Genomic DNA, 13,385 nt, shown 5'->3' with positions numbered 1-13,385 from the left:
CAGTTAGTTTTGAATTGTAATTCGCAGTTAGTTTTGAATTGTAATTAGCAGTTAGTTTTGAATTAATTAGCAGTTAGTTTTGAATTGTAATTAGCAGTTAGTTTTGAATTGTAATTAGCAGTTAGTTTTGAATTAATTAGCAGTTAGTTTTGAATTGTAATTAGCAGTTAGTTTTGAATTGTAATTAGCAGTTAGTTTTGAATTGTAATTAGCAGTTAGTTTTGAATTGTAATTAGCAGTTAGTTTCGAATTGTAATTAGTAGTTAGTTTCAAATTGTAATTAGCAGTTACCGTAGTTTTGAATTGTAATTAGTAGTTAGTTTTGAATTGTAATTAGCAGTTAGTTTTGAATTGTAATTAGCAGTTCGTTTTGAATTAATTAGCAGTTAGTTTTGAATTGTAATTAGCAGTTAGTTTGGAATGGCATCTGGCTGAGTTGGTCTTGGCAGTATCAAGAATTAAATGTGCCCATACAGGTCTAAAGCATAGCCTAGATGGAGCTGCTCCTTTTTACAATTCCATTATTTGCGGAATTAATTTCCTAATACAATCCTGTATTATTTATGTGCCGTTATTTATTTATTTATTTTCCTCTCAATCCTACAGTGCTAAAGGCTGTGAGTTGCGTCCAACATTCAGCACTACAAATTGACCTGCACCACACGGAACATGGTCCCCGTCATGTGCATATGAAGGACCTGTTGGCTGTCAAAACTGGATGACATTCTGTTGATTGGTGACCAAAGCATGGAGATGCCCGGAAGAGAACGTGGTCCACATGGGGAGGAGCCTGCGTTACCGTCGGCAACAGGCAGAGATGGTAAGTAACTAAGTACAAATACTTTGTTACTGTACTTAAGTAGGACTTTCAGGTATCTGTACTTTACGGAGTGTTTGTTTTTCTGGCAACCTTTTACTTTTACTCCCTACATTTTAACACAAATATCTGTACTTTCTACTCCTTACATTTACTTTAGTTTGAATGCACATCAGACAAAGAAAAGTATGTCTCTTGTCTCACGCTCGCCCAGCTTTCATTTCATCATATGCACCTTTTTTGTAGAAAAACCATATCACACAAATTATGAAGCAAAGTATAGTCTTTATACATCTTCAAACATGTATGGGGGATCTTTTAAGTTTAATCGTCTTCGATTTATATTAATATGATGAGAGTTTCAGTTAGCTTTGCACAGAAAAAGCGAGTAGAAATACTTTCACCAGTCCTTTTACACAAGTACCTGAACTTGTGCAAGGTACTTGTGTACTTGTGTAACAATGTGTGTACTTTTCCCATCTCTGGCAACAGGAGAAGGTGGAAGGAGGGAGAAGGTATCGGCGAGGCAGCGGAGAGAGGAGAGTGGAACTTCAGGTGGAGAGGCGCGACGGGAAGACGAGGAGATGACCAGCGGATCACATGACCTCTCTTCCTCAGCTCATCGCATTCCTCCTGGCAGCACCACAGGATCCACCTCAACCTCCACTAAGAGGTATATCAATGATATAGGAATATGAATTATGCCTTTTTCCCCCTCGTGACTTCTTGCATTGCATATCATATCAAATCAAATCATATCACTGCATTCCGCACTGCCCTGCCATTCCATCTCGAGAAGAACAGAAAGTAGGGCTGGGCGATGTGACCTCAAATCAATATCACGATTATTTCATACTTTTACCTCGATTACGATAAATTAACGATTATTTATTTTATATGCCCCCGCCCCAACATTGCCCTCATCGTTCTCTGGCCTGTTCTGTACTGCATTGCACTGTACTGTAGCTACTGTTTGTGTTTTCGCTCGTGTCATCCTCCATGTCTCCACGCCTGAGTGTGGACTAACGTTAGTTGGACGGGGCGGAACTAAGCATGTGACTGAACACGACGTAGTAGTTTTAAGGGGAACAGTTCATGAACGCACACATTGGGGAAAGTATTAAACCAGATTAACAATTGAAATAATTGACACGAGCAGGATTAAATCCGTTATAGGTTCTAAATATTTCAATAAAAAAATATGTTTTTGGTTCATGTGTTTGTAGGTGTGGCCTAAATATCTCATCCTCATGTGTGTGTGGTACCAGTGAGAATGCAGATGCTGGCAGAGGACACGCCCACAGAGAGATGAAAATGACAGTGGCTGAGATGAAGAAGAGGCTTCCGTCAAACAAACGCAGTCGCAGTAAAGCCAGCACGACGGAGGCCTTACAGTACGCGCTCAACTGTGTCAAGCAAGTGCAAGGTAACGTGACTGACCAACTGCAGACGGACACTTTTCTGTCTCACTAGCATCATCGTGTCAGTCACACTAATTGCTAAGTCCTTTTCTCTCCGACTAGCCTGGCATCTTTTGGTTGACCTGAGGGGGTGTCGTGTGTTTCTGTTGTCCTCTGTAGCCAATAGTGAATACTACAAACTTCTGATGCATAACGGCCAGAAAGAGAGAGGAGATGCCACTGTTTGCACCCTGGAAGAGTTGGAGAGAGTTACCTCTGAACACACCCTTAAGAACACGGTATGCAGACACACACACACACACACACACACACACACACACACACACACACACGCACGCGCACACACACACACACACACTGCCAGTCAAATGGTTGGACATTGGACAACACACATTTTTGTTTGTTCTTACCATTTTTCACATTTTAGAATAATATCACATCAAAACTATGAAATAATCCAAAAGGAGTGCCCAAAAAGGTGTGAAACAAATCAAAATGATCTGACATTTTCAATTCTTTAAAGTAGCCACCCCTTGCTTTGATGGAAAGTCAAAGGCAACCTTAAAAATAAATTAATAAATGAAAGAAATTCATACATCGTCATCGACTTCACTATTTATATTTGTCAAGAGACAAATTGCATTTGTAGTGTACAAACATATACACACAACTGAAAGCAATTGACTGCATTATCATATCACTAAAAACTACATTCTGCCCTAATTCCTGCTGTTTTCTCTGAACACTGAACACGTGCACTCTCACGTGCACCGTCATGTGCACTCTCACGTGCACTGTCACGTGCACTGTCATGTGCACTGTCACATGCACTGTCACGTGCACTGTCACGTGCACTGTCATGTGCACTCTCACGTGCACCGTCATGTGCACTCTCACGTGCACTGTCACGTGCTCTGTCACATGCACTGTCATGTGCACTCTCACGTGCACTGAACACGTGCACTGTCACGTGCTCTGTCACGTGCACTGTCACGTGCACTGTCAGCTTTGCCGTCATGAGAACAAACATTACAGTGACAGCAACCTTCAGTTGGTGCTCCCAGCCGAAAGCCTTTCAGCTGCCAGGCCAAAGAACTGAACTTTGTTACTCCATAATACAGTATACAGTAAGGAACATTGATTTAGAGAAACTAATGATATAGCTTATATACTGTTTATTATGAGGTTGAATTGGTTTAAGTTACGTTTAAGTCTATTAAGTTAAGTTTCTGTTTGATCTTTGTTTAATCTGCCAAGGATCTTGGCCCAGACGCCAATTGAAGATTGCAGCATCTCTAGCTAGATGAGATATGTGTCGTGTCGTGGCTTCAATAGCTTTTCAGCTCTCCTATAGAGACACTGCGGAGAGCGTCATCATTCATAACCACGCCCAAAACGGAGAGGGAAACAACCCCCCGCCCCCCCGGCCAATCCTGGCTTTCTCCTATGTCGCGTGTACAAAAAAACCCATTAATTGGTGATTCTTTTACATTTGTTGTCTGCACAGCCCACCACACAACAGCTTTTAGCGATGCTTAATTCAAGGAAAATGACACTGGTCTATTGGAGTGAATGGAGAGCTCTCCCCCGTGATGGGCGTGGCCTATTTCATGCAGTGTCTCTATTTGGAAGCTCTTTCAAGGCTCCATTATTGTTCATTCTCTCTTTCCTATCTACAGTATAATGTATGTATGTATGTATGTACGTATGTATGACATACATACATACGTACATACATACATACAGATCCTTTCCAAAAAATCTGAATATCATGGAAATACCATGGATAACCGTGGGCTTCAGCGGATTGTCAAGCAAAGACGATTAAAAGATTTGGCGGAGATTTGGCGGAGGGAGTGGACTGAGGCTGGAGTCAGTCATAACTGAGAAGTAACTGCTGATTTTCTTCACGCTATTCTAATTTCTTGAAATACTGTTTTGGGGGTTTTCTGGAGCTGTAGGCCAAAATTATGAAAAATGAAACAAATAAAGGCTAGAAATATTTCACTTTGTGTGTAATGAATCTATAATCTATGAAAGTTTCACTTTTTGAAAGGAATTATGGGAAAAAACTAACTTTTCCATGATATTCAAATTTTTGGGAAAGTCTGTATATATATCTATGCGCACGTGTGCATCGTTTGTTTTTCGCTTTATGCTTGGGTGGGCGTGTGTGGGTGGGTGTGTGTGTTTACTGCTATTGTGTGTGTCCGTGACGTTCCCTTGCTTGTGTGTGTGTGTGTGCCTCTCTCTCTTGTCCTGTGTGTGTGTGTGTGTGTGTGTGTGTGTGCGCGCGCGTGTGTGCGTGTGTCTGTGTGTGTAGGATTCGTTCATGGTGGTTTTCTCTCTGTCGAGCGGCCGTGTGCTGCACGCGTCGGAGCAGGCTCCCAGCATGCTGTGCTGCAAGAGGAAGTTCCTGGAGTCGGCCAAGTTTGTGGAGCTGCTCTTCCACCAAGACGTCAACGTCTTCTACTCGCACACGGGCCAGCCGCACCTGCCACCCTGGAGCAATTTGCACGCGGGTATGTTTGTAACGGGATTATTGTAGTTTTTGATTTTTATTCATTGGTTTTCATTTTATATAGTTGTCAATTTGTATTACACTCTCAGTTACGTTTCACTTGGTTCTTTGATAGCAGTTCAGAACAGGTGTTTTGTATTATGTTTGTGTGTTATTGTGTAAATACTAACAATAAATACAAACAATAAAAGTAAAAAAAAATACATATTTACATGAATTTCTAAATTTATCCTTAAGTAATGTTGGAACGACGAAATAAAACATTGACGGCTCAGAATGGCTAGGCAGGATACCAGTGGACACCACCTGGAAAAGGAAAAATAGCAAAAGACAAGATGAATGGCGTCGGACCGTTGGAGCCTTATTTCCCAATTGGGAAGAACAGGACTTAGTAAGTAAAGTAAGAAAAAAAGAACTTTGAACATGATGCACAAATGAAATACACTTGCAAACTCTACAATCATCCAAATTCAGACCATGTAGCACAAAATCCTCCTAAATGGGACTCTCAGGTATTTGAGTCTCGCAAACATGTGAGACATTGTCAAGTCAACGCTGGTGCTTCCTCTCAGACCTCATGAGGCCCCTGACAGACGAAAGGCCTTCTAGCGTGCCAGTCTGCTCTCGAGCATGCTTATCATTTGGATTATCAATGTCAATATTGAAGTCACCTGATATAGCCAGACAATCTACATTTGTGGAGATTTTGGACAGGAGTTCGCCAAATTTGTCAAAGAAATTGTTGGACTGTTTAGGTGGTCTGTATACATTCAGAAATACTTTGAAAATGTACAAAAAGTCCAAAAGCAAGGAATTCAAAAGATGTCAAATCCCTCAAATGGCGCCTGAAAAGAGCTGCAGTACCACACCTCCCCCTCTTCTGTCAGCGCTAAAAACATCCAAACAAAAAAATCAAATAAGAACAGTCATTCTGCCATTTTTGTCCAACCGGGTTTCAGTTCAATTTATGATAATTGGTCGGGTCGGGCTTGGGCTGAGCAAGAAAAGAAAAACAACAAATTCTTTACAGTAGGTTAGAATGATACTTGATCTTTATTCTCTTTCCTTCTCTTCCATGCTGACACATGCATGCATGCATGCATGCACACACACACACACACACACACAGCTTAGAATTCAGAGTTTGAGCCTGAGCCCGACGAGAGGTTTCGGGCCAACAATTTTTGCTAATTAGCCGGGTCGGGTCGGGCTCGGGCTTCAAATGACTAGAGTCGGGTCCGGTCGGGTTTGAATTTTCAGGCCCGTTGAGAACTCTACCCTATAAAGCGGGCCGCATCTGGCCCCCCCGGGCCGCACGTTGAGTATCACTGGGGTATGTCTTGCTTATTCTACTGCCAGTCAAAACAGGAAGGGGGAAGGTTACAGGCACTGACTCTTGGTTGTGATCCAGCTATACGTGTACTGGCTCCCAGCTTAATATGGGCCAGCTACACTACATTGCAGCGGGGACCCCAATGCCATCAGTTGTTTGCTTCTCCGGTGTTGATATGTGACACATTGTGCTTACTTAGAGGCAGATAACAAAACTTACTCATCTCTCTCTCCCTCCCCCTCCCTCCCTCCCCCCCTCCCTCCCTCTCTCCCTCTAGCAGCAGTTCTATTTGAGTGTGCCCAGGTCAAGTCGTTCTTCTGCAGAATACGGTCAGTACTTGTTTCATATTGATCTCTGTAGGGGTCATAGGGGTCACTAGGCTCGCCATGATTCTTTTTGGAAAATAGCTTGTCCACAGCAAAATAGAGAAGCCGTACAATCTTGCACAGGCGATGGGCAATTATTTTTCCTGCGGGGCCACATGAGAAACCTGTTTGTCTCACATGCAGCCTGAGTACCCATCATGAGACCTTTTTTATCACCCATACAACCCAGAAAAGCCCAATTAACACATATTTGTGTAACACACTCTTACAGAATAAACTGGTAGCTGAATAGATATGAGTGTATCAGTGTCACACACACACACACACACACACAGGCACACACACAAACACACACACGCACACACACTAATAATATAATAATAATAATAATAATAATAATATTGAAAGTGGGGAGAAAGAGCTTTTAAATACGCTGCCCCCTTAGATTGGAATACCCTTCAGAAGGATTTAAAATTGCCAGAATTGGTCTCCCATGCTGAGTTTGGCGGGATCCTGAAGGACATGGAACGTGAGACCATTGGTCAATGTCTTTGCAACTAGATTTGTAGAATCACATTTTATATTATTGTATTGCTGTATTGTTGTATGCTTCTATGTACTGTTGACATGTTGTGCTGCCTTCTTGGCCAGGTCACCTTTGTGAAAGAGATCATTGATCTCAATGGGTTTTTAACCTGGTTAAATAAAGGATAAAAAAAAAAAATCCAATTCAACCTAATTTAATGTATGCTTTTAGGAGTGGGAAGGACCGTGAGGGTGAGATGTGTTACAACCCGTTCCGGATCACTCCCTACCTGCTGAAGGTGCAGGGAACAGGGGCCAGAGCGGAGGAAGAGGAGCCCTGCTGTCTGGGACTGGCTGAACGCATCATCTCAGGATATGAGGGTATGAGCAGCACCAGCACCGCAGACTGCACAGACTGCACAGACTGCACAGACTGCACAGACTGCACAGGACACCAGCAGCCTTCTGCTTCGTACGGATGGGATTTGTTGTTGTTGTTGTTTGTACACACAACGCTGATTCATTTCTAATGGGAGATGACTGATTTCCTGCTATTTATTTTCCAGCCATAATATGAGCAGATCTTTCCTTCTTAAGTACCTCAGTAATACCCATGCTATGTATTAAGCAAGGATGGAAAACACATCTCTCATGTCACTCACAGCGTTTGAATTTTGCATTGGGCCCAGACTTAGGGGCCAGTTCTATTGAAGGGAATGCGGAGGACATGGGAGATCCCACTATAAACCATAAGAGAAAACATACGTGATGTTGACTGATGTCCACCTCCTCCCCCCCACTAAATGTGTGCGTACATCTTCCTTATTGGTCTCCAAAGAGATCATGTCTCTGTCCATACTATGATGCTTTATAGTGGAACTTTCCATGCCCGCCGCCCCATTCACTTCAAAACAACTAGGTCAAAAGTCTGGCCCCAATGCAAAATTCTAACACTGTGATGTGAGTGATGTCTTTTCCTTCTTAATAAGTTCCTCGGTATTTAGCAGGGAAGGAAGAAACATCCCTTTGTCATACTGCTTTAACGTAGTGCGTTGGTATTCTTCACTCTTGCAGCCCCTCGGATCCCCATGGACAAGCGTATCTTCACCACCACACACTCTCCTGGCTGTGTGTTCCTGGAAGTGGATGACAGGTCAGCAGCACACACACTTAACCATGCACACACTATTGATGTCGAGCTATAAATAGAATTAATGTCGAGCTATAAATAGAATTGATGTGGAGCTGTAAGATGCTGGCGTGCTGATGGAACTAACTTGATGAATTCCTGACGATCCACAGGGCTGTGCCGTTGCTAGGATACCTTCCTCAGGATCTGATTGGCACATCGTTGTTGACCTGTGTTCATCCTGAGGACCGCTCCCTCATTCTCTCTATGCACCGGAAGGGTGAGTGTTGTTCACAGCGGCCGACCAAGCCTACAGGCTCTACTACTGTAACCAGTCCCTCCAGGAAACTGAGATTTTGCAATCGCAATAATTAATGCTGATTCAACCAATCTCTGCAATATTTTGCGGCGACTTGCAATTTTTTGAAATTCCTGTGATTTCTACACAAAGAAATGGCAAAACAGGTTCCTCAACTTGCAATTTTTGCCAATTCCTGCAATTTTACTGCAAACAAAACCACACACACACACACACACACACACACACACACACACAGAGAAAACTTTGCCAGTTGCATCACAATTTTTGTGAGAAAAGCCGCTGCGAAATCAAGCATGATGAATCGCAACAATCACAAAAAAAAGCTCCACTCCCGCCCTCGTCGCGTTGTTCTGACCCGCTGTCATCTCGCCACGTCTAGTGTTGAAGTGTGCGGGGCAGCGTCCGTTTGAGCACACCCCGGTGCGTCTGCGCTGTCAGAACGGAGACTACGTCACCCTGGACACCAGCTGGTCCAGCTTCATCAACCCCTGGAGCCGCAAGGTGGCCTTCATCATCGGACGGCACAAAGTCAGGACGTAAGGAACAGCGCGCGCGCACACACACTCACTCATTCACTCTCACACACACACACACACACACACGCACGCACGCACGCACACACACACACACACACACACACACACACCCTAAGCATAACAATGGTTATGTGTTTTTTCTGCAACAAATGCAGTAGCCTTTTCTATGTGCTCAGTTGGTTGGGGTAGTGGTTATGCATGATTGGGGCCAGCAGAATTAGGTTTACTAGACTCCAAAACTAACACCAAATGTCTGTGGTAGGCAGGGTATCTGCAGGGTCTTGAAAAGCATTGAAAGTTGATCAATCAATTTAGGGGAAATTAATTGCAAGAAGATCGTTGCACATAATCCAACGAATACACAGAGCCAGTCTCTTTATTGAGGTGCTCCCTTCACCATTCTTTCGGATGTTCTAACAATATGTACAAAACCATGACATCCCTGCCTGGGCTGTGGGTCTTTGTCTATAGGAGTCCGCTGAACGAGGATGTGTTTGCTGCTCGGACGAAAGAGGACTTTCCAGTCGCCCACGAGGAGATAAAAGATCTGCAGGCCAAGATCTATAAGCTGTTCCTGCAGGTGAATACCTGCATGTACATAGGTGTACTCCTGACACACACACACATACACACACACACACACACACACACACACACACACACACACACACACACACACACACACACACACACACACACACACACACACACACACACACACACACTTGCATGCACATTTTGTAACAAAATGGGCATCAAAGACTTGGAGGCGATGATTGACAATAACATTTCATTAACTTAATCCTCCAAATGTTTATGCATATTAATTTATGACAAACTGTGCTGGAAACCCCATAGTAAAGAAATGCCATCCAAAATGGGCAGAAATACTGGTATCGTAAGTAAAATGTGCTATTGTTTGGACAAAAAAACTACTCGGATGTTGTACTCTTCTATGGTTTATCCTTACATGAATTATTGCAATGTCATTTGGGCCAGCACCCATCCTCCCAAGCTGAATCGTATCTTATCTCCTTCAAAAACGTGTTCAAATTATTTCACATGCAACTTGCAGTACTCTCTTTAAGAAATTATCTATACTCAGCATCTTTCACACAAACTTCCTCCACACAGCTTCAGTTTGTCTTCAAAGCAATTCATCATTAGCATCTCCCTACATTCAATGGCTTATTTACTTATTTTTTAAACTCTTTTTGGGGGGGGTTTCATTACACTATACTGTAATTATATGCGATTGATATTAACGTAGACATTCCATAACGTAGACATTATTTGGTCTTCCCTGCACATGCACTTTATCAGGTGTATGTATGCTATGGAGAAAAAGAAACAACCGTACACTATAACACACATTGACATTCACCAAATAAAGTCAATCAGTCAATCAGTCAATCAAACACCTATATAGGCTGGCTAGCTTCCAGTGAGAGCAGCAATAGAAGAATCTTCAATACAAATGACAGTCAATAGCACAGAGTGGAAGATCAGAGCCACAGTAGATAGAAAATAACAATAGCATCAGATGAAAAACAATAGAACGTATCATCGGATCTTTCGTTTTTCTTTTGGCGTGTGTCTGCACGTGCGTCATAGATTCTCCGGTACCTTCATCAGTTTGTTGTTTGTCCTCCACAGCCGATCCAGCACAACGGGTCCAGTGGTTACGGCAGTTTGGGAAGCAACGGTTCCCACGAGCACTACATCAGTGTGGCTTCCTCCAGTGACAGCAACGGCAACCTGTGGGAGGACTCGCACCGGGAGCCGGTGAGTTGTGTGTATGCATTCATCTGGTCGCCAATTAGGCGCTCTTGTAACTGACTAACTCCCAGCATTTGATTGCATTATTAGTGTTTACGTCCCTTGCACCTTGTCTTCACGTGGACATAAATAGCTCATTTAAATGTGTGTGTGGTGCATATTACACGCTTGCTTGCAGGTGACTCTGCAGCAGATCTGTGCCGATGTGAACAGAGTCAAGAGTTGGGGCCAGCAGGCGTACCTGGATTCCAGACACAAAATGACTTTTCTGGGCAAACCTGCCACAGGTAATGCAGCGTCGCTGGGGATGTCAACAATTAACCGTTAACCGACATTAATCACCGACTAATACTATCAGTTAAACAGTTAAACATGCTGCCCATCCAGACCAGCCGGAGGAATGCATTCTAAATTATTAGTAAATTATAAGTTATTTTGTAAGCCTTAAGAGTACCAATCAAATAGTTTGGCCCAGAATCCTGTGAGTGAAGGGCAGAACCAGAAGGCATGAGATAGTGTGCCCTCTGACACTTGACACCTGTCACACAGTGGTGAGACAGAAGGGAAGAACTTGTGTAACCTATGCTTGGAATAGTGAAGACGGTGAGCAACTTTAAATTGGATCAGCTGATGTCCGCCATTAACTGAGCAGATAAATCGTCGGTTAACGGTTAATGATCGGTTAACGAAGGTCGGCTGTCAGTCAGGAGTGGGGGAAAAATCACTGAAACGTGCATGTATCCTCACAAACTTTAATACATGCAGTTTGACAAAACATTTTAAAAACATTATTTATTTACTTTGACCCCCTCAGCTCCTCTGCCCCCCCCAGCCTCCAGCGCTGGGGCCAGGGATCAAACACACATTCCCTCCTATCAGAAGATCAACTGTGTGGACAATATTATCAGGTGTGTGGAGATAGAACCACCGTGTCAATCTGTTTATTAACTCAAGCGTCTCATATCCCTGTCATAATACAGGTATTTATTGTTTTATGTGTGTGTGTGTGTGTGTGTGTGTGTGTGTGTGTGCGTGTGCTTGTGGTGGTTGTGTTTCCCAGGTATCTGGAGAGCTGTACAGATCCGGCTCTAAAGCGCAAGAGTGAATCTTGTTCCTCCTCCTCATCTTCTACCTCAGAAGATGACAAGCCTACTGGAGCCACAGAAACCACTCAGGCCAGCTCAGAGGGTAACACACACACACACACACACACACACACACACACACACACACACGCACACACACACACACACACCTACCATATTCCCTTTTTCACCAACATAATTTGATAGGTGTTCTTCATGCAGCCTTACATTTAGACTCTTTGTCTGAAAATGTCCATTTGCTTTTTGTTTATTGGCACAGAGAAAATAACAAAAGATACTACAACATGCAACTTAACACACAATTGTCCAGGTGAGGAAAGAAACCCGGAGTGGCTTAATAATATCTCACCTAATAATAAACAAATAAATAAACAAAATATATGATGAACAAAAAAGAACAGAAAAACAGACAATCATAGAATGAGTTCAAAACCATTTTCTCTAAGAAAAAGGAAAGGAAAGGATCAAATGAACCAAACAGGTAAAGGTTTGCATCAACGTATCAGTCCGATATGATGTGGGGAAAGTTTTGCAACAGTCCTTCTAACATCCTGTCCTTCTTCCTCTGTGTGCAGTGGTGGTGTTGGACAGCCAGGTGTCGGTGGGCTCCACGGCAGCGGCAGTGGTCGGAGCTCCTCTGACAGACATCACCATGTCCACTAAGGCCATGAGCGTGGTCTCCATCACCAGCCAGTGCTCCTACAGCAGCACCATCGTTCATGTGCCACAGCCCGAGTCAGGTACGGGCTACCACACACACACATGCTTCCCACGGCTCCTCGAAAGTTTGTGAATTAGACTTGGGGGGGGAATCAGGACCCTGAACGTTTTTGAAAATAGACCTGCGTCATTGAAAGTGCTGGAATTTATATATTTTGTGCAAAAAAAGAAATGTATGTTATTTTAAGCTAACGTTAGTAAATAGGCTACATTCTACTGTCTGCATGTGTGTCTCCCACCGTCTGGGCGTCCTTGTTTCTTGTGCCTCGAGAAAGTGCGGCGGTCACGTGCGTGCATGAAGTTAAACGGCTGCAAGCAAGTGACAAAGAACCTTCAGCTAATCAGCTATGCCTCTAAAATATCAAAAATGATCAGTGTTGTAATAGCAATGAACCTTGATCTGTGTCCCTGAAAAGTCATTGAATTGGATGTTTAAGAGGTGTGGGACCCAAACCTTCCTGTACAGGTGTTACGTCCATCTGTGTCGCTGATCATATAACTTGTGATTCCTTTTTGAGTTGCTTCTCAGGTGACGTCTGTAATGTCACTTTTGAAAGTGTTTACGAATCTCTTCCTTTGATGCCTCTTTTCCCCCAGAGGTGACCGCCCTCGAGGATGTGCCGATGGGCAGTGAGGCTGCTGACCCCCCCCCGACCCCTGCCCACCCCGCCCCTAGCCCCGCCCCTAGCCCCGCCGCAGAGGAGCTGTGCTTAGTGGGCCTCACCAAGGAGGTGCTGTCGGCTCACACCCAGAAGGAGGAGCAGGAATATGTGGATCGTTTCCACCATCGCATCCTCCAGAGCCCCTACAGCTCCTATCTACTGCAGGACAACAGCTCCATGGCACACTC

The 13,385-nt window shown here is 43.6% G+C and overlaps 1 protein-coding gene across 1 annotated transcript in view; it reads left to right on the top strand.

Annotated features, from left to right (window-relative positions):
* The first annotated feature begins 746 nt into the window (after positions 1–746).
* The window catches only part of per3 (period circadian clock 3), a 16,998-nt gene continuing 4,359 nt past the window's right edge, over positions 747–13,385 (top strand). The window contains exons 1-17 of the mRNA XM_083661875.1: positions 747–820; positions 1,310–1,490; positions 2,086–2,243; positions 2,398–2,516; positions 4,562–4,760; positions 6,370–6,421; positions 7,176–7,324; positions 8,018–8,096; positions 8,246–8,352; positions 8,774–8,930; positions 9,402–9,510; positions 10,587–10,715; positions 10,888–10,996; positions 11,524–11,617; positions 11,770–11,897; positions 12,391–12,555; positions 13,133–13,385. The exon at positions 13,133–13,385 is cut by the window's right edge and continues 11 nt beyond it. Of these exons, the coding sequence (XP_083518001.1) occupies positions 748–820; positions 1,310–1,490; positions 2,086–2,243; positions 2,398–2,516; positions 4,562–4,760; positions 6,370–6,421; positions 7,176–7,324; positions 8,018–8,096; positions 8,246–8,352; positions 8,774–8,930; positions 9,402–9,510; positions 10,587–10,715; positions 10,888–10,996; positions 11,524–11,617; positions 11,770–11,897; positions 12,391–12,555; positions 13,133–13,385 (2,261 nt within the window). The 5' untranslated portion in view covers position 747. The remainder of the gene's footprint in view (positions 821–1,309; positions 1,491–2,085; positions 2,244–2,397; positions 2,517–4,561; positions 4,761–6,369; positions 6,422–7,175; positions 7,325–8,017; positions 8,097–8,245; positions 8,353–8,773; positions 8,931–9,401; positions 9,511–10,586; positions 10,716–10,887; positions 10,997–11,523; positions 11,618–11,769; positions 11,898–12,390; positions 12,556–13,132) is intronic.

Source organism: Poromitra crassiceps (genome assembly GCF_964638095.1).
Source record: "Poromitra crassiceps genome assembly, chromosome: 27".
In the NCBI taxonomy this organism is placed as follows: Eukaryota; Metazoa; Chordata; class Actinopteri; order Beryciformes; family Melamphaidae; genus Poromitra; species Poromitra crassiceps.
The sequence above is the reverse complement of the archived record's forward strand: the minus strand, read 5'-3'. Positions and strand labels throughout refer to the sequence as shown.